The sequence below is a fragment of the Salvelinus sp. IW2-2015 genome, linkage group LG6.1 (assembly GCF_002910315.2).
Source record: "Salvelinus sp. IW2-2015 linkage group LG6.1, ASM291031v2, whole genome shotgun sequence".
Classification (NCBI taxonomy): Eukaryota; Metazoa; Chordata; class Actinopteri; order Salmoniformes; family Salmonidae; genus Salvelinus; species Salvelinus sp. IW2-2015.
In genome coordinates this window covers 24,772,622-24,795,080 of record NC_036845.1, presented here as the reverse complement: position 1 = coordinate 24,795,080, position 22,459 = coordinate 24,772,622, and the positions used below count along the sequence as shown (strand labels likewise).

Genomic DNA, 22,459 nt, shown 5'->3' with positions numbered 1-22,459 from the left:
AATAAGAATGTGTTCTTAACTGACTTGCCTAGTTAAATAAAGGTTAAACAAAATAAAATACTGTGAGTAACACTAGCCTGCCATTGTGGTTGTTCTATACAGGTGGCTATACTGACACCATATCACACATCATCATTCACAGCATCATTGTCTTTGGTCACAAAATTATCTTTTGTCAAGGACAATAAGTGTCACATTCTGATTATGTCAGTCAAAGAAAAAAAATGGCGAACAAGTAAGACACAATTGCAGGGTTACCTTTCCCAAGGAATCCATTCAAGCTTTCCCTATTTCGCCATGGGTGACTCCCTTGTTTGGTCACATGAACTGTCCAACAGCATATGTCTTGGCTGACATTTCTGTGGGGGCAGTGGGATCCACTGGTGGTTTGGGGCTAGGGAGTGAGGGGGTGATGGGGGTGAGGGACGGGTGGATACAGAAAACAGGCACACAGCAGCACCACCGTGTGTGTGAACTGTGACATCATCCACCATCCTCCCCGAAGCTCTCTGTGCGAAATCCATCAGCAGTAGGTCTTTCTTCTTTTTTAAAGCCTCATAAAATGGCCACCAACACAGTGGCTGGGCCAATAACATCTGTTTGATGAATTCACTGTTATTTGCCAGGGAGGTATTTGTGTGCCGGCTGCTTCATCACTTTTAGTTTTGTTTATTTATTTCATTTCGGTACAACATAATATTCCCCCATCTTATGAGCACTTATGCAAATGAGGAAGTCGGGGGCCCCGCCATAATTATGTTTTGATTTATACGGCAGTCACTGACCATTACGCCAGTGGAGGTTGTAATATCCAATTTCTGCGGGTAATTTGCGAATTTGTTTCCAAGTTCAAGAGCTAGTCTTCTAAACACTATCTGTTGTTCAACATGATAATCATGGGAAGAGGGAGAACTGTGACCTGGACTAGTGCATGGAGACCCAGAGGGACCTGCACTGCAGCCTTATAGAAACATTGCGCCACCACTAATTTACCAATGGGCTGGATCAAAAAAGCCCCCCTGAGATAGACATGCTCTTTTTGAGGATCAGTGAATTATAAAATATATAACAATAATGTAAGATGTTTTTCCTGGCTAGGAGCTTGAAAGCCCAGTGGTTACTTGGTTAACTGCAGAAAACCAGTGGGTTCTATAAATCATAAATCAGACTGGGCTATGGTTTAGGATACCGCAGGTTTAGGAACTCCCTTTTCTCCATCCGCAACATGACAAAATAACAAAAGCATGAGACATGGGTTCACAAGAAGTTACATACGCGTGCACACACACACACACACACACACACACACACACACACACACACACACACACACACACACACACACACACACACACACACACACACACACACACACACACACACACACACACACACACACACACACACACACACACACACACACACACACACACACACACACACACACACACACACACACACACACACACACACACACACGCACACACACAATGCTCCAATGGCAATCCCAAACATACTGCGTGTGTTATTGAATCCTGAACAGTGGAACTACAGCAATGTGTCTTCTCCAGCTGAAGTGTATAAAGCCTAGAGGAGCTATTCAGAGTCTTGACTGCTTTATCTGTCTCCACCAAGGGCACTGGGGCTTTTAACAGCCAGCCTGTGTGCACTGTTGTTGTTTAATTCCAGTTTCCTCCTCACGTCACCCCTGTGCCTGTGTCTTCAGTGGAAATCAAAACCCACTTAGAGACACAAACGACTAATGTCTCTGATAATTTAAATCGGCACCCTCGCAAATGTGAATAGTTCGCAGCAGTCGTTGTAATTGTGGTGAAGGAAAATTTGCAGCTGATACCATCTCCAGGGTTTGGGAAATTCACAACAATAATTAATTGGCTCGGAAGCGCTTCCTCCTCCTCCCTGCCTGCCGCCTGCATGAGCGGTGGAAGAGAATGGAGTGTGATTGACAGGTCGAACAGAGAGGAGAAATAGCTCCTGCTAAATGTGTGGGTTCTTGCTGGTAGGGGGTTCGCTTGTCTCTGTGTAGTTATGTGTGTGGTCCCTCCGTGTGTGGTTCTCTCTCTGTGTGCTGCTTATGTATGCTTGCCCTGCCCAGCTCTGTGCCAATGGCGGCAGAGGGAGAGTGGGCGAGAGAACTACACACCGCTGTACGGACAGGCACTCATGGACAGGCACTCACTTCTGCTCTCCCTCCAACTGCCTGGCTGCAGCCAAGGCCATGGCAGAAGCAGCCAACACAGAAAGATTAACTGCCATTGATCTGCTTGGGTAAACCTGCCAGAGTTCATTGAGCGACTCGCCCTGCCTGTTCGTCAGGGTCAACAGGCTCCATGTCAACCGTGAGGAGTCACCTTTCTCCGCTGGCCCCTTTCCTATCTCAGTGGCGCATCACTATAGTTAATTATCTCCCTTCCATTAGGCCGTTATAACGGCCTACTTTCCTCCTGCATGTTAAACCCTTTGACCTGGCAGTGGTTCGGTCCACCTTCTGTGTTTATCCCTACGCAGAGAAAAGTCAGGTGTCAGGGAAACATTCTCATACTACACCCTGCTCTCACGCTAGCACGGCATCAAAGGTGATCACGTTTTCTGTGATAACAAACTGCTGTTGTTCTGAGCTCACACGCCACCGGTGGTAGATCTACAGTATGTTGGGTATCTCATCTATTGGCACTTTTTTGGACCTAAGAGAAAAAGATATAAGCATGTCAACCTGTGGGACAATCTTGCTCCTTTAAGCATCAAGACCCCGACTAGTTTAAAGACTGAAATAGTAACAAATACACATTAGTATTCACTTGAATACATCCAGCACTGAAGTCATCTATAACTAAACACATTATCATGAATTGATAATAACAGTAATGTTGCATTGCAGGTATAAAAATGACTTTTATATTCTTCCCCTTTAGGTGGCGCATGTGCATAGTATGTCAATGTTTACCTGATATAGACATCAGGAGAGGCAACAAGGCAGCCTGTGTAACACAGGCCTGGTTGAACCATCTGAGCTTGCGACTGATGGCAGACAAGACTGAGAGCTATAAAAACCCAGTCCTGACAAACAGACAATATGCCACTGGCCTACAGTAAAGCCTGGTTAAGGACACAGTTACAGCTGACAAATTCCATGAATGAAATGTGGATGAGGACCATCCAGCTGGCACCAGAGACCCAATCAACCAACAGACTTCTAAATGGACAGTTGAGAATAGGTGGGACTGGGTCAAGGGTCAGGTTGGTGTAGACACTGTGCTCTCTGGCCACCATGGTATAGCCGTGCAGTTGTGGTCTGGATTTGAAGCCCTGGGCATTTGAGGTACCACCTGCAGGCTGTGCACATTCTCATTCCACCCTTGTCCTGACCAGAGCTGAGATCTGAAACCCGAGCAGCCAGTCATTTGGTGAGAGGAGAGGACAGGTGCACAGCCCTGTAACTCAAACTGAGGAGAATCACACCACCGCACCTCTCCGGTTTCTTTCCTGTATGTCTGTAATCTGGGAGCTAAGACGGCAGCCATCAGAGCCTGCAGTAAGGAGATACTCCAGACTGCTACAGTACATGACTGACTGAGGGTGTGTAACTGCAGGCTGCAGTAAGAACAGGTGCAACACTGGCCCTTTCTCTAAGATAGTCCCTCAATTCATTGAGTTGAAGTACATGATACTGTACAACAAGGCAGATCTAACCCCTCTACATGAGAATGATCAGTGGTGACATTTCACAATTAACCACCCAGGGCTTTGGAACTGGCAATCACTTTAAAAAATACCAACTGACAGTGTAGGACTGTGACGTGAGTGCATGGCTGCATGCCTTTGTCTTTTCATGGCCACAATTGTTGTTGTATGACTGTGGTTAGTGGCCCAGGGCCAGCTGGCAGTGCCAGTGGGAGCTGTCATTGTCCTGTGGCAAGTGGGAACATGCTCCAGACCTCAGTGGGGGCAAGTTTGGACACCCCACCGCCACTGGCCACCCCGCCGCCACTGGCCTGGCTGGCTGAGCTGGAGTTTTTTGGAGGGGCAGAGATAGAGGTCCCCCTGATACCACAACAGTGGTGTCAGTTCACTGGTTCCCCAGAACCCCTCCCCCCACTTTCCTTCTCTGTATCTCTCTCTCCCTCTCTGTATCTCTCTTTCTCTCTATTTCTCCCTCTCTATCTCTCACCCCTCTATCTCTCACTCTTTCGCCCTCTCTTTCTCCCTCGCTCCTTCTCTCCTCTCTCTGTCCCCCTCCCCTCTCACCCTCTCTCTCCCTCCCGCTCCCGCTCTCACCCCCCCCTCTCTCCTCCTCTCCTGTCCTCTCTAAGCCATCCCTCAGATCACTGAGGGTGGAACAAGTGGATCTGTGTGTGTGAAGATACGGCTAATACATAGGAGGAGGGCGGAGCCGGGGCTTTGGCAGCCAGAGGACTTCATAAATCCTTTATCATTAATTAGCATAAGCAACTGGTAAACAATAATTTTGCACTGTACATTGAACATTTAAACTATTGTACAACTCATTGCTTTTGCCAAAGAAAAATCGTATAACCTTGAAATAATTTATCTCTGTGAGCATACATCCACTTGGTATTTTGATTAGCTAATGCAATTTACACGTGGGGCCTAATGTGTACGTTATCTCTCTTCTTCTCTCCTCGGCTCTCTAATCAGCACACAGTGGGGCCAGAGCAGTTACATGCACAGCTAATGGATGACTCTGTCACTTTATATTCAAACCTTCATTAAAGGCCACGGTGCATCTGAACACTACTTCACTACTCTGCAAACAGAGGAGGCAAAAGAACATGCATCCCCGAGAGAGGGCAGACATACACACCCTCTAGCGCTCTCTCTCTCTCTCTCTCTCTCTCTCATCCTCTATCTTACGCTGACATACACACATTCATTAAATTACACTCACAAGCTAAAAGAAAGTATCTCAGAGTACTAAATCGCATACTGTAGAAGCACTTTGAGTTCGAAATGTACTTTGCTCCCGCAAGATACATGGGTAGAGGGCTCTAAGATTGTACGGCATGCATGCACCCCTGTATGACATTTTGAATTAGATTTCTCTTCGATTTACAGTCTGCATTTTATACACTAACAAAACAGATGTGCACGCAAAAGGCAATGTGCGAGAATGACTCACATTGTGGATTTCACTACAACTGGCTATCTTACAATTTCAAAACACGGACATTTGACTCAGCGTGAGTCTGCAATAGAAGTGAGGTTAAACCGGGAAGTGCCATGTCAGGAAGTGACCTCTGGTTAATCTCTCACCTGAACCCATCAGGGAAGTAAAGGTCAGACAGAAGTTGACTGTAAAAAAAAAAGATGTACTGTCCATTCAATGTACAATTATAAGGCAAACAGCTGCAATAGGATTGCTCAACAAAATGTTCACGCAAACTCTTTGTTGTGAATTTGCTCAACAACATCCTATTGCAACTGGTTGCCTTACAAATTGTATGTTGAATCAACATCTATACAGTACCAGTAAAAATCTATACAGTACCAGTTTGGACACCCCTACTCATTCAGCGGTTTATCTTTATTTTTACTATTTCTACATTGTAGAATAATAGTGAAGACATCAAAACAATGAGATAACACATATGGAATCATGTAGTAACCAAAAAAGTGTTRAACAAATCAAAATATATTTTATATTTGAGATTCTTCAAAGTAGCCACCCTTTGCCTTGATGACAGCTTTGCACACTCTTGGCATTCTCTTAACCAGCTTCATGAGGTAGTCACCTGGAATGCATTTCAATTAACAGGTGTRCCTTGTTAAAAGTGAATTTGTGGAATGTATTTYCTTCTTAATACGTTTGAACCAATCAGTTGTGTTGTGACAATATAGGGGTGGTATACAGAAGATAGCCCGATCCTGGCCCAACGCTCTAACCACTAGGCTACCTGCCGCACCAATGAAGCTGGTTGAGAAAATGCCAAGAGTGTGCAAAGCTGTCATCCAGGCAAAGTGTGGCTATTTGAAGAATCTCACATATAAAATATATTTTGATTTGTTTAACACTTTTTTTTGGTTACTACATGATTCCATATGTGTTATTTCATAGTGTTGATGTTGTCACTATTACTCTACAATGTAGAAAATAGTAAAAAATAAAGTAAAATCCTTGAATGAGTAGGTGTTCCAAAACTTTTGACCGGTAGTGTATATGATGAGTGGAGGAAATATCAACTATCTGTTGGATGGCATTATCATAAAGATCCTATTAACTCACAATTATAGAATCCTATGAAGTATAGGATCTATATAAGCATTACTACACCAGACTGATTCTTCTTACAACAGTTCTTTCCTCAGCCAACACAATTCCCATTTCCTTAAACCAAGCGGATTTGATGTGTAAAGCACTGATGCAAAAAACGCAAACCGTGTAAGCTCAGAGAAAATCCAGCTGAGAATCTTCTTAATAGTTAAACTAAATAATCTCCAATTAAAGTGTTATAGAGAGTGGAAGGCAGGCTGGGGGTGGCATGGAGAGCTATTGAAGGGGCACAGAGGTACCTGAGTGGGGTCAGAGAGGTGTGAACTGACCCCAGAGCAGACTAATGGCTTGCTTGTGTATCCACCGGCAGCGCCAGGGCTACATTTAAACATGAGCAGACAGCCAGTAATAAGCATCATCCATCATGTCTTAGATTTGGCTCTGTGACTAAGGACTCTCACTGTCAATAAACAGGCCAGTTTACCTGAGTCATCAACACCTGCTTACTGCTGTGACTGATCAAGTTCGTTTCACTATGCTGGAGAAGAAATAACCACAGACATACTTACTGTACACACACACACACACACACACGCACACACGTACACGCTCACACACAAACTAACACATACACACCTAACTGCCGAGAAAGTAAAAGCCTGTACACACACTTGGAAGTAGGAGAAGCAGAGTGTATACGCTTGTCTCCAGGATCTTAGTCAGTATATGGTAGCTGAGGGATGATCTGACCTTGATATTTACGCTCAATAGATTCATGGGGCTCCAGTCAGAAGACTTCACCCTCACAGCGAGAGCCTCACTGAGACCCTCCAAATCCCTTTGTCATTCATACAGATCTAATCGCAACTTACATCTCCCGCTTTTATACTCTCATTCTCTCTCTAAAAAATATCTGAAACCAAAATAACAAACTATTTCTCCCAGCTGATAAATAGGGTTTAGCCTCCGGTCGGGCCACCTCTGTATTATATATTCATGGTTTTCTAAACTGCCTTTAACAGCTTCTGCAGATGCAAAATACTAAAAATTCCACTTTTGCTCTTCTGTGTTAAATTTGCATATCTGGTCATGCTCTGCTTGACATACTCGCAAAATTGCACAGCGGGTATTTTATTACAAGCCACCACAGATATTCAGCGACAGCAGAGGGCATCAAAAATAAATTAAAAAGACTAAAGAGCTACCAGTAGGCCACATAGTGTATTGTTTTGCAATGCCTAGAGCCATAAAGCGTTTCTTTTTTTCAGGGCAAGAGGCATGAACCATGCTTGGATGGCGGAGAGGGAAAAGTAATTTAGGGACTCAGGGTTTTCTGTTGCATTAAATTGACTGAGCCCAGATTTCCAACGGCTTAATGTAATGTTAAACCTTAAATGTGGTCTGTATTTGCCATTTGTTCATTGATAGTATGCGTGTAATAGTTGTATTGCAATATTTGACTGGCTTTGGGATATCCAATCCATTTCAGTGTTACTGATAACTCATAGTCATTTGCATCTATTCAAAAAGCAAATAAATAAATATCTAATTTCAAGAGACAACAAACTATGCCACATATAAGGAATGAGGTTTGATGAATAGTGAGGGGAATGAGATACTGTTCAGAGGTGAGTGTGGGGCTTACTATATAGATAACACAGGAGTGACCTCTCCTAGTCCCCATTACGGTAAATGGGTGGGATGGATGGGCTGGCTCTATGAGAGTATGTTTATCATGCTCCCCTGCAATTACAGCATACTAAATCCACAGTGTAATTGTGTTCTGTTGCCATCACTCTGTATTTATAGGGGCTAAAACTAACAGAAAACATGTGGTGTGAGGAAAAGAAGGAGGGGAGGAGAGGAGGGGAGGAGATGAGGGAGGGCATGCATTTGATGAGCCCTTAGATCATTGCTCATGTATGGGTGCTTTGCAACGCAGTATTACCTACGAGGCATGGGGAAGTCAAGCAGAAATGTTCTCATTCAATATCCAAACATGCTGTGGTTTTCTGAGAGGCCGGCAGAGATTAGCACTGGGTATCTTTCGTAAAAGATAACCAACCACGACTATAGCTGAGGGCCAATAGGGACCAGATGGAATCAAATCTACCCTTTCCTCTCCCTCCACCTCAGAGAAATAAAAAACTACCTTTTAACTGCAACCTCTTCTCAACCCCGCAACCTAAAACCACCTTTCCACTCCTTCACTCACGGGAATCAACATCCAACTTTCTTTCCTTCCTACCATCCATTCTCTGATCTAAAGATATACATGCTTTTTTGTGTAACATTTATTTCAGTATTTAAATGTGAGCTGCTGATTCCTCCCAATTCCCTAAGAATGTGAACTAATGCTATGATAATCCGTTGGATACAGAATGAGTTTGAGTTTAGGGGTCCTTATTTAAACTCCTCCTTTTCTTAACCACGGAGCAGAAAAGGTGTTCAGACAAGCAAGGAAATAATGAGCATCAGACAGCATGCAGAGAGAAACAGAAGCTCAGATGAATAACACACGCACACACAAACACACAAACACACACACACACACACCTAATATCTAGTCATTCTCTCATTTCAAATCATTTAGACATTTCCCGACAACCAAATCTCAACTTTCCTAAATCAATTGACCGATGAGTAGGAATGGTAGTATACAAGTTCTACGTTGGTTTTTCAATAACAAGCAGCAGAAATATATAAACAGGTTGTGATTCTAGCAGCACTAATGAAAATACTTTTATTGCTGTTGTTTTTTTCACCCCCCCCCCTGACAAGCAGCCCTGAAAAAAAATATTTCTAATGGGTATTATGCAAATGATCCCAGCTGTTACTTCTAATGGGGAAGCCTCCTAATAACTGTCCCTTTTTCTAGGGTGAGGAAGAGAGGAAGCTTATTTTGTGCATCGCAAATGGCACCCTATTCCCTATATATTGCAGTATTTTTGAACCAGGGACCTGGTCAAAAGTAGTGCACGGTAAATGGAATACAGCGCCATTTGGGGTAGCCTTATCTGKCCGGTTAATCCGGTCGGCCGTGCGGGTGACACGTCTGGAAGAGGACCCCAAAGTATCTCCTGATTAAGGCTTGTCTGGGGGATAGGGTTTACTCTACAGGGAGCGAGGSGCTGACCATTCTTCTCCCAGGTTTCCGTCCTGGAGGACAAGGCGAGGCGTGCCTGGTGCTTTGGTGGCTCCACAGTGGGAATGGAGCCCATTATCTCTGGGGATGTGGCAGAGAAGAGGCCATCTGAAGACACTGTTTAGTCCTGGAGTGTCGCCTAGCCGGTGAGCTAGTTCAGTTAGGGTCTTTTAGAGTGGACTGTGAACAAGTGCTGTTCACTTTCAAAGAGTGGACTCTCTCTGACCAGCAGGTTCACTCCAGTCTTCATTCACAGAGCAGAGCAGAGGAGAGGATAGGTCAGGTCACCCCACTGTGTAGGGCACTCCCATCAGGATATTGTCAACACATATTCTTGACCTCAGTTTAAAGAGGGACTCTTCTATTTGACGTGCCCCTTTGAGAAACATTCAAAGTAGTCTTACTATAAAGTTTCAAGTTTTATTAGTCGTGTTTTTTATGTATTTACTTTTCAGAATCATATAAAGCTGTGATGCAATTAATGGTATACAATACAGGACAATTTATATGGAATGCCTTGAGGGGCTTTGAACATAGTCAGATAGTTCTGAGCATGTAAAGAATAAGCACAAAAAGCAGATATCGATTTTTAAAGCATGGTACATTCTGTTCAGACACTAAGCTGTGAACAAAGTCTACAGAAGAAGAAGAAGAACAGGGCAGAATATACGGAAGAAAAAGCACAATAACCCATTTCAACATCCAGGTTTCTTTGATCAGATCCATTCTTACACTGTGATATTCATCTCAGCTTTTTTTCCCCTCTTTTCATTTCCCTTTTTACCCTCCTCTCTGTTGGTGAGGGGGGTCTGCCAGGACTGAGTTACAGCACATCCTTTTATGTTTATTAGCCACATTACTCACTAGATCAGTACATTTGTACCAAAGACTTGCATTAATGAACTCCAAAGTGATTTTACAAAGGCGGATGGGAAGAACCCATCAAGCATGACTGGGTGAAACGCAGTGGGCGAGGAATGAGGAAGTGTGTGTGAGCCCTAGTGGGTGACCTAATTCTCACCCACGACTCACGCGTTGTCATTTTCTATCTCTTCTCACCAGGCCCACCTACGGATGCGCTCGGCTTCCCCTAAATTATATAAATTATTATATGTAAATATGTTTTTTAACATCTCCTTTCATCTAAGTGCCTTTCTGTTTTCATTTGTGTCATATTAGAGAGTCATTATCGAGAGGCCTACAGGCGGTAAAACACAACGGAGGCTGATCTGCCATGTCTGAAAGAAGGTTGTTATGTTGTGGACTCTGGTCAGTTCAAGATCAGGTGTTAGGGAATATAAAAATGGTTAAGTAGTATTTAAAGTAGTTCATATCTGATCTAAGATCAGACTTATTTAGATATGCAACAGTAAAACCCTGCTGCTCTCAACTAAATATAATGGATCTGTAAACAGTATAAATCAAGGGAGAGGAGAGCTGGCATCCATCCAACATGGAGAAGAAAGGCCAACCTGGGCCCGACTCTCTCTTCACTCATCAGCCCCTTAACCCCAGTCTCTCAGGGTGTGCTCTCACAGCAAATCCAAACACTTCAGCCCACAGCCTCTCTCTCTGTCTCTTTCCATCTCCAAACCAGCCGACTGTGTGATGACCAATACCTCCTTGTCATCCCCAATTACACTGTCTTGTAAGGACGATGTTCGTCTCTGGGTTCACTAAACACAACATTATCAAAATGTTAACACCTCTACCTTGACACGGACAAATAAGCAAAATGTACCCTTTCACAAAAAGCTAGACTTCAAAGCCAAATCCAAGCAAACAACGTTTGTGAGCTTGGTGTGTAATGTATGATTAAAATGTCTAAGTAAAAAGCAATATGGGCATAAAGGAATTCTGCAAGTGAATTTGGGTGAGGGGAAAAAACTGTGCTCAAAGAAAATGTTCATGATATCCCAAATTATATTATACTAGGGTCATTATCATCCATACAAATAGAAACAACTGAATATGTAGCTAAAATAACACAGAATATATGTCAGAGCCTTGTTAGTATTTATTTATTATCTACCTAAACCCAGTATGAGGAGTGAGATGACAAATGTGTTGACAGACTAAGGTGGGGACCTTAGTCTGTAACAGGACTGCTTCCTTTGAGGAAAGACTAGAGACTCCAGGCAGGGTGACTCAAACTCAGGGTGAGGGTAAAGGCTTTGTTCCAGGGAAGCTGACTTTCTCTGCCCCCCCCCCCCCTCTCTGTCTCTCTCTGTGAGTCTTGGCAGCGCTGCATAATCAAATGTTCCTGGAACTGACTTCCTGTCTGTCCAGTGAGTCGGCAAGCGAGGGAGAGAGAGACGGAGCCTGCTTCCACAGAACGGAAGATAAAGATTTCTGCCCCATGACGCCAGGGGCTGTTTTAATAAGCCAACCTGCTGGTCAGCGTGGGATGTACTGTCTGTCTGAGAAATGGACTCATCCAGTTACTGTTCCAGCCTTTCCAAAACACTGGCTCTGAAACATGCTATTATTATTCTACAGTAGTACGTGATTATTTTAAATAATATTTCATGATCATTTCTGGGGTCTCCATTTGTTTTTGTTTGATGGCTATAAGAAAATATAAATCAGACAGCAACATGATTAATTTCTGCTCTCTAAATGCAAACAAGGCCTTTAACATCAGCAGGCTGCCGGGTGGGAGGGGAAACATGGCTAAACTGAGGTCAGATCTGCTCCGGGCTCAGGGCCCTGTGTGAATACATTCCTATGATCAGTCTAATGAGAGTGAGTCCCTGTCCCCACATTTAGCAGTCTGGATGAGACAAACTCAGGGCCATTGCTATGCAGCACACACTCTCTCTCTCTCTTACTCACGCACTCAGTATATCTGATGGCAGTTAGCTGACAGACAGGAGTCTGGAGTCTGATGGGTGGCTGGCAGTCAGTCAGACAGACGTCGGAGAAACAGACGACCGTAGGTCTCCTCCTCTGATTCACAGCCCCTATGAACTTATAGGAATGACATCATCATGCTCCAGCTTAGACCACCAGCCCCTTGCCCATACAATATGCACTGTAGCCTATTCTTTATCAGTATTATCAATGCACACACTTCAAACCTTTCAACCGGCTCAAGTCCACTCAGGTAAGTATAATAAATAGAGAACAAAATGAATAGAGGCATATTCAAGCCTTTAGGCTTATACCACTCCAGAAATATTGAATGTCTCATGGGCTTTGAGAAAAAGAGGACAACAAATCCTCAATGCATTGAATATGTAAAATGTTTTCTCTATATCTCTCCCATATCCATCATGAAGAGCGCCTCCTAAACCTCTCATTGTCTCGTCAAATCGTGTGCTTAGCGAGGCTAGAGATAAGGCTATTAGTTCTATAAAGCCGATGTAATGCCTGGTGCAATAACAGTTTTTTTTKKKGGGGGGGGATCAATAGGTGTTATCTGCTTGTCAATGTTTCATACTCCCTCTCTGACACAGAGGCTGGCCAGGCAGAGCTTTTCTGAGTGAGCAGTGAATGCAGCTAGGCCGCTAATCAATAGCCTCAGTATTAACAGGATGCTTCCAAAGCCATTTAGCAAACCCTTATCACTCTGGGATTTTACACGCAACCTGTCAAAATATTTTCTCCAGGGGCAGAGCGGAGAATGAGAGGAACATTTCACGCCTGTGAAGTCTCCTCTCCCACACCCGTTTGATTTGAAAGGGGGATGAAAGTGATATCTCTCTTCTCTTTTCAGAGGGTCCGGCTTGTATAAAGAGTAGAGGAGGATGTTAGACGGAGGAGCTTGAGGATAAGATAATCTAATTAGGCTTTAAAACAACAACGACGGGTTGCGTAGTGTTAGGGATGGGCTCTTGCACACGACCATGAGGGGAAGAGTAATTACCAAGCATAAGAATATGACCACATACACTAAAACAACGGCTATCCAGGTGGGACCTTGAAAACGAGAAAGAATACAACCTGGGATGATTTTTCTGGCTTTAGTTATTCTACACCTATGCTTGTTGAGAAACCTGGATAAATATAAGAGGATAAACAACAACAAAACAGAGGGCTCTCATGAGACTAAGCTCAATAGAAWCTACTCTTTTTTTTAACAAACCAAAGCCAAACAAAATCAAATCAAAGTTCTTGAAGATGTTTTCTCTTTTCCTGACAGACATGTTTAAAAGGACGCTTCTCTCTCTCTCTCTGCCTGCCTGTCTCGCTCTGACTAACTCTGCGCGTCTCTCAATTTCAGTTCACTTGCTCCCTTCTCTCTCTCTCTCTCTATCTGCATCTCTCTCTTCCTCCCCGTCTCTTACCGAGTGACTCATCTGTCAGTGAACGAGCAGAGATGGTGCTCACCTCCACCCCCCCATCTCTCCCCAGCTGGGCTCTGCTGTGCTGTGCAGGGGGTCCCTCGCCTTCCCTCCCCACCCCGTTTCCCTTCCTGCTCCAATAACAACATCCATCTCCATTCTCCTCTAAGCTGACCGCATCCCGGGCACAACAAGCAGCTCTCCAAATCCCCCAGGTTTTCAGCCTTGCCACATGCTTAACTGTACGGTGTAACTGCGCCATATGCTTCCAAGATTCGAGATACCGCAATTTGTAGTGGGGAATAGCCTTCGACTACACTATTAAAGAAAGGGAACAGCTGGTTGGCGCGCCATGGTTGGGTGCCTGTGTGTCAACCTGTTCAATCATACGTCAGTCTTGTTTATTGTTGCTTATCTACTTATTTATGTGTTAGCCATACAGGGACATGGTGTGTAGATGAGTAAGTCTCGAAGGAGACGCTGTATTTCATGCACTCCTAGCTTCCTCCAATAACAGGAAGAATACTACAAATGCATTTCTTTGTTTGAGACTGTGGCCTGACCTCCCACATGGCAGAATCTCTATAGTGGCTCAATTAGCGAGGCTGGCCACTGAGAAACGGTGGGGAAAGGAGTGAAGACAGAGGCTGCAGGGGATTGATTGGTAAAGAGTGGGTACAGGAACAAAGTCCAAATTCTCAAAGAACAGTATGTGCAGTTGCTTCAGTCATCACTTGGTCACCTCACATCATTCTTCAAATACTTTGAAAAACATCAATTTGACTTAATTCAATAATTGAGGGAAATTAATCCTTATCACTGGTAAGTAGAGTGAGTGGTGAGTGGGGCATCTCTTAGTTCTTTCCGTCTTAGTCTTAGCCATGATGAAATTCTCAGTCAACTCCTTTGAGGAATCCTGATCTATAATATACCTCTAGGACTGCATTTACAAAGGCAGGCCAATTCTGATATTTTGCCCAATTATTATCAAAGAAATTTGATCTGATTGGCGAAAAAAACAGTTAGTGGACAAATTGGGCTGCCTTTGTAAACGTAGCCTAGATGCCCCAATGTATAAAAAAAATCTGCACCAATTCTCATTTTGCTCTGTCTGGTCTTATAATGGTATGGGCATCATCGTGTTTGGATATTTAAAATTGGATCCCTCCCATGTAGCTATTTTCTCCTCATGCACTGTCCTAACTGGTGAGGAGGGGGAGATAAGGAGAGAAGAGAGATTCAGTACGCCTTGGCTAATTATGTTCAGGATTAAACGGAGCGGATTCCAATCAGGTGGACAAAGTTTTCTAAAATAATGAGTGCGTGACCTCAAGTGAAAATACATTAGGACGGATGTTGTGTTAACCTGCAAAGTGTTCAAAAGCAGCAGGCCCATTTTGTCTGGTTCAAAAATATTATCCAGCACGGCACTGGCTGAGAGCTGAGACAAACGCTCCCCGGCATTAAAATGAACATCCCTTGCCTCCCAACATTAGAACAAGATAAACAGTCRGGGGCTAAAGTCGTCACAACAATAGACTCTCTGCCCTGCTCGTGTTGCTGACACACAAATGAAACTGACATGACAAGCCTTCAGATCACAAATGACTCCAGACTAAGATGGTCTGACCGTGTCAAGCTAAGAGGCTACAAGGAGGGATAAATACGTCGTTTACGCTCATTAAACAAGACTTCCTCTCAACTATCAGCAATAACTGATGAGTATTACTTTACAGTGTTGTAAACTGTTCAGAAATAATAACGCATTCATCATCATCATGTATACATGACAAGCCAATTACATACAATATTACGGGAGGAACAAGCCAAAAATCTGGAGGCTAAAACAAACGTTTATACAGTATTACATATTTAGGATATATTATACATAAACATATAAGACCACAGGGTAAATGCTAAAACTCCAACTGTAATACAATCCATCAGCGAGGCCAAAACAAATCATATGTCAGAACTAGTTACATGAATAAGTAAAGCGGGCCCATGTGAATTAAAATGGCTATTAATCACGAGTGATTTTCCACCCGAGATTCATTTCATAGTGAGGGATTGTAGTGTGTGTGTGTGTGTGTGTGTGTGTGGAGTGGATGTAAGGAAGGCCCCTTAACCCTGTGGCCCCTCAGCTGGCTGGATTGAGGACCAGGAGTCGCCAGAGGAGGAGAACTGAACGGATGATTATTAATAAGGGCTCTCCATTATGTCAGGCTCAGTCTTTGCCAGGACTCAATGAAAAACAGATCAGGCAGGGGGAAAGTCACAGGCCAAACTTATCTGGCTGAACCTCTTTCCCCTTCCTACTGCCAGACGATCTAACACAGCACAAGTGACCTGTTCCCCAGCACTTACTATCTATCAACAAGCCGTGTGTGTGTGTGTGTACTGTAGAGTCAAGTGAATCATGCAGGAACCTACCTCCCCAGTCTGTGTCAGGGTCAGCTTAGGCAGCTTGCTCTTGGAGCTGGTGGTGGTGCTGCCAAAGGCTAGGTTGCTGTAGCCCATGTCCCCCACTTCCAGAGGAGGTTTGAGCTCCGGGGAGTCCAGGGGCACCTGGTCCTGGCCGTCCATGGGCCGAACGTAGGCCGTGGGCTTCTGCTGCTGCACGGCGCTGGGCTTGACGTGCAGGCCCTGGGGGAAGGTTGGCGTGGAAAGGCCGCTGGGCAGCAGGGAGGTGGAGGCCACGGGGGAAATGGAMCCGTGGGAGCCCGGCTCCTGCTCCAGGGGAGACTTAACATGATTGTTGCTGTCCTTGTATCCGCCATGCTCAGCTGCCGAAGGGGCCTGCTGCTGCCCACCGCCATGCCTCCTGGAGGTGGAGGAGTTGGGGCTGCTGCTGGAGTCTCCCTTGTGGCCCACGACGTCGCCCTGTGAGCTGAACAGCTCCTCGTGTCTCTGGGGTTGCTGCTGCTGCTGCTCATGGGTAGACAAGTGTTTTCCCCTGCTGCTGGTTGGTACCCCCACTACCTGCCCCCCCACCTCTTGTGTGCTGGTGCTGCTGGAGCAGTGGGCTCCCTGCAACCAGTCGGAGGAGCGGGACTTCTTGGAGCTCTGATGGCCGCTCAGCCGGGTGGAGCTGGTCAGGGAGGAAGAGGAGGGCGGAGGGGGCATGGAGGTGGTATTGTGCCCCGTGCCCGTCCTGTTGCTCGTCCTCTGGGCCCCCTCGGTGAAGAAGCTGGGGCCGGGGGTCTGGGGAACAGAGTTCTTGGGGATCCCCACCAGGTGGCTCTGGTTGGAGTGGCTGGTCAGGAGCTCCTTCATCTCATCGTAGTTCCCCAGAGTATTCTGTACCCGGTTGGCCAGGGCATCACCTTTGTTGGTCTGCAGAGACAGAGAGAGGAGAGACGGTGAGATGTATAATGTATAGATATGCAGTCCCTACTATATACCCCCCAGCCCCCTCCACCATGTTATCATCATTCCCCCACTACTCTGACAACAGACAGAGAGCAGCAGGTCATCAGAGCTACACCTAATTACAGACAGCCAGGAACACTGCAGGCAGTGTGTTTGAGAGAGAGGTTGATGTGTGTGCGCGCATAGAGAAGGGTGCAATCATGCCTCAGTGAGCAAGACCATTAGGCTGTACATCAAGCAACTCTGAAAATGAAAAAGTAGCCCCTTTTCCAAGCTAAAAACAGCTATCATTACAGAGTCTAATATGCACCTTACAAACTGTATGAAACTATAGTTCTATCCAAAGCACTTTAATAAATCCATCTTTGAGATGGCACAGTTGGTGTATTAGCGTGTATTAAACAAGTGATTAAAACAAGCATTGTTAGTGTGGATCTATAGATAATAGATACCTTGTTTAGGTTGTTGGTCCCCCCCAAAGTGGATAGACTGGTTGCTTCTGTCTGTCAGTATAAAAAGACAGTAGTTTATAATCTAGTCACACTGGGGGGAATATAGTAGACCAATAGGATGACCTTGATAATCTTATAATCTGTTCAACTGTATTCTTAGTCAATAGTGATATGTGGCAATGTTAACACACTCCTGTCTTCTAATATCCTTTCTCTCAGGGGTACACTTTAATCTGTAGGAAAACCTCCAATAAAACTATTTTGCAACAAAAGGCCCTTGTTACAATACTTGTTTTCTATTGGCTAGTTCAGCATATCATTATTTTATACTGGGCTTTTCAGACAAAAGGCATGCATAACCACCCCCAAACTCATTACTTTCATAACAGGCAACATTCTATTTAATGTGCAACACATTACTGTTAAATTCAGCCCAAGCCTGTGTTTACTGGTCTTTTACGTGTAAGAGGTAAGAGCCTAGTAAGAACGTACAACAATTGCAGATGCATTATGCTAAGATGCACGCTATATAAACAGAAATTATAACATCTATTTGAAACGAACTGCAAATTAAGATTAATTTCAGTCGTACAATAAAATTGCAGAGCCATGCAAAGCTGTTTTCTGTATAGGGATATAATTAGGCTATTCAAAGGCAACAAAGGAAAAATGATAAATATGTACAGTGTAGCAGCGTATCCCTTTGGTATCACAGAGGACTATGGTGGTGATAATAGCGCAACACTCTGTCAGACTCAGGAAGCATAAGCCTGTGTATTTGCACAATGTTCAAATGATGGTTGATGGTTAGGGGAAGGGAGGGTGTGGAGCATGAAGAGCCATTATGCTGCTGGGAAGGGGAATTATCTGCTGGGTGTTTAACCTCTGACCTCTATAAAAAATAGAAGATGCCAGCTAGGGCTAAACTGCTCTCTGCCAAGACTCACCCCTGACCACCCCTGACCTTGCACAGCATCACTATAATGTCCCCCATAAAACTAATGGCCATGCACTTGTTGTTCCAAAATGTATTACAATTAAGCTCACCCAAWTGGATAACTATGCCGAGTTACTGTCCATGTAGTTGCTGCTGAGCAGTGATGGGGGAGGTTGATATTAGGGACAGAAAAAGGGGCAGTTTATATTAGGACACAGGGGTATAGGGAAAGAGGGGGAGATACAACAAGCTTTTGGGGTATCTAACTAGAAAACAGGATAGCTTTCAATTGATCTTTTAAAGTCCTGGATGTGTTCAAAAGAACAGTATGTCTCCAATGAGCAGTGATACATTTACATTTGAGTCATTTAGCAGACGCTATTATCCAGATCGACCTACAGTTAGTGCATTCATCTTAAGATAGCTAGGTGGGACAACCACATATCACAGCCATAAGAAGTACATTTTCCTCAACAACATAGTCAGAGCTAAAAAAAATGTGTCCTTCTTTCCACCATTGGGGTGCTTAGGACAGAGAAGAGCTTGGACTGGACTGAGCGGGAGCTGCCCTCCCGTAGGGGTGGGAGGGCCAAGGGACCTGAGGTGGCAGATTGGACTGCTTGGGTTGGAGTGTATGGTTTGAGTGCGTGTGTGATACACACAAAGGAGTGGCCCCTGTATCAGGCCAGTCATAACTTCAGAAGCAAGAGAGGGAAAAGCCTCAAACAGCCCTGACAGCCCCCTAACAGTAACAGCAACCTGTGTTTGAAAAACCAGCAACCAGCCCAAAGCAGCAGTCTGTTTTCCACAGTCTGTGTATCGTCCAAAGAGGAGCCTAAGCACACACAGGTTATTTAAGCCATGCTGCGAGGGCTCAATATTTTTAGTGAGTGTGATGTTGAAGGGGCACTTGTGGACCTCCCAGATGCTGTCATTCTCAGTGAGGGGAAAGCAATGTGGACGACAGGGCACAAAGGGCTCTTGTGTAGAGAAGGAAGCCCTGGGCTGCTGGAGTAGACCTGGAGCTTGAGTTGGAGCAGGGCTGTCCTTCAGTGCACTGACTGCAGTCTGACTGCAGGCTAACTACAGTTGAGGACTGGAGTAGCTTCACTAGAACAGAGAAGTATAACAATGTTATCTACTATATTTTTGAGTTACACTGCTGTAATTATTTTTACACCTTTATTTAACTAGGCAAGTCAGTTAAGAACAAATTCTTATTTACAGTGATGGCCTACTTGTAAATCCCCCCCCCGCCAAACCCTCCGCTAACCCGGACGATGCTGGGCCAATTGTGTGCCGCCCTATGATACAACCCGGGATCGAACCCGGGTCTGCAGTGACGCCTCTAGCACTGCGACGCAGCGCCTTAGACCGCTGTGCCGCCCAGGAGCCCACATGGTAGCARGTTCTAAACAATGATTAAAGTACCTCAGTCAGAACTCCTTATCTTCATGGAACAAAGGCTACAATACTCCACTGCCTTCATGAACTCATGCCATCAGCTGACAAGACTTCTGCTGAGCTGATCCCCATTACTTTAAAGGCTTCCAATGACATGCCTAATACTTCATCTCTTATATCAGAGCATATGGCATTTCTTCAACGGGTGGAGACTGATGAACCTTTGCCTGCCGTGTTTCTCAACTCAAATTGGAAAGGTTTTAAAAAGAGAAAGGCACTCATCAAGAGGAAAGCAGCTGGCCTCTTGTCAATGGACATTTCTCCCCAGGAAGCAGCTCTGTTGAAGTGTTTGTGGGTGTGTGTGTGTGTTTGCAGTGAGGATCTGAAAAAAGCCTTTGAATAGGAGAATACTAAAGAGACAGACTTTGTATGGTGGCAGGTCTGGGCACTAGGGCAATACCACTCTGTGCATGCCAACAGGCTCGCAATGGGAGGCTTCATTTGCTCTCTAAATCAGCATCAGATCCCACAGTTCACACCCTGGCTGCCACCACAGTTCTGCCACCCCACCACAGCTCTGCCATCACGGCTCTGCCAAGCAATCGTAAAGCACCTCACTGGGATCATGCCTTAATGCTAGCCTTTTATGATTTAACTGAGAAACAAAGAGCAACATTAAAAGCTAATTTGACTATGAGCTGATTCATACAGTACTGTATGAAGGGGGAAGTAGGTTTTATCCATACAAAGTTTGCTTTTTGTTGTTGTCATATCACAGCATAGTAAAGAGGACTCCTGTGAATTTTCAAGGATGTGAGCGAATGGGATTCTGTGTGGAGAAGACATTTCATATATTGTCTGTAAGTGAGAATGTTGAGAAATGCAAAGGCTACAGGGATACATTACAGGGATATTATATAGGGTCCTTGAGACCTTGCAAAGAAATAAATCCATCTCATGTCATCCCAGCACTAATATTTGTGTCCAAAGTTTATTTACCTGGAGTTGTGTGCCAGTACATTATTGTCTCCAGCCTAAAGCCTATAGGCTCATACTAGGATAAAGGAATCTGCACTGATGCTACAATACAATACTATGATGGGCTGTAGGCTGATCCTACAGTGATGTTATGTGCACTGTTCTCTCACACTGCTTGTCATGGGATTGGCAGTGTTTACAATGGGCCATGTGGTTGTCTGTTAACAGTTATTTGCCTTCAATTCAAAACTTAAGAAAAATCTGAAAACTTCAATCTCAAGTCTTTAAAAAAAAAGAATGAGTTAAAGACCCAGAGCAAAGACTCATCCAGCAATCCTTATCTGTTGAATTGTCTCTCTCCTTTGTAAGCCCATCTGTAAAAGCCTTCCTTCCTCACTGGTGCAGGAGCAGAAAGCCTCAGCAGTTTGCATAATATCCATTAGTGCTTCCCAATAAAGAGCATCAATATGGGTCCACATGAGTAAACACCTAGCACAAATCATCTGAAATCAATAGAGTACTAACGACAGCAGGGGATCCAGGAGCTAGCAGATGTAAGGTAGCCTCCTAACAGAATCAGCAACAAACCACAATACAATTCGGAAATAAACTGGGAACGTAATGGACTAATAATTTAATATGCCGCAATCCTACTTTTAAACCTATTGATAAAATCTGACAGCGATGACGGTCGGGGGAATATACAATTACATCCTAAAAAATATAACTATTTGATATTGCATCTCTTACATTCATGGCGAGCAAACGTTAGCATTGAATAAATTAATTAATCTCCATCTCCATCTCTAAGAGTCTGCTCCTCAACAGTAATGCTGGTGCCCATGAATAAAACATCCAGTACCGGAGCTGACGACTGAGGAGGAACACAAAATACATTTGCAGAAAACGGAGAAAATGGCTGAATAACTTGGCGGCTATTTCCTCATTTACTCTGCTGCTCCTCTTGACTCAGCAGTTGGTGGAGGATGGAGGGAGGGAGAAGGAGGAAGAAGGAGGGAGGGGGTTAGGGAGGTTTATTTGGGAATATTTGCCTTGAGAGGGAAAAAGGTAGGTCTCTTTGTGACAGAGTGGTGCAGCAGCGTTGGCTGAAGTCCAAAAGCCTGACCTTCACTGGGCTTTACAGGCTTTTAAAAACAGCTTGGCTGTGCGTTCACAGAGACCTGTCCAGGAGGAGGTAGAGAGGGGTCCCGGGAGTACACAAAGTACACATCCTGCTGATGGCACCAAGGCCAGGGGGGACCAGGCGCAGCCAGGGGGAGCAGGGGACCTCTGAGGGCACAGCCAGCTCTCCTCGGCTGTGTGGCGTCTCTCTAGGTGCCAGTGGAGCCGGGAAAGCAGTAAATCAGTCCCAAATAGCTGCTAACAGCATAGTTCCATTAAACAGGATTAAAGGGGGATTAACTAATAGCGGCCTGAGATGTGGGAGAACTACAAACAGTGTTTCGCAGAGGAGAGGAAAGTACTGCTATTACTCTCTACTGAGCACTAGGCTGGGAGAGAGAGGAAGAGAGAGGGGGCTAAGGAGAAAGCCAAGGAGAAAGTATCGCTGAACCAGTCAAGCACTAACAGGACACATTGGTTTCTAAACACACATCATCTTTACCGGCCCTTAAG

At 44.6% G+C, this 22,459-nt stretch overlaps 1 protein-coding gene across 1 annotated transcript in view; it reads right to left on the bottom strand.

Moving 5' to 3' along the window:
• Positions 1-22,459, bottom strand: part of aff2 (AF4/FMR2 family, member 2) — a 178,974-nt gene that overhangs the window by 114,279 nt on the left and 42,236 nt on the right. Inside the window, exon 3 of the mRNA XM_070444094.1 lies at positions 16,115-17,017. Within this exon, the coding sequence (XP_070300195.1) occupies positions 16,115-17,017 (903 nt within the window). The remainder of the gene's footprint in view (positions 1-16,114; positions 17,018-22,459) is intronic.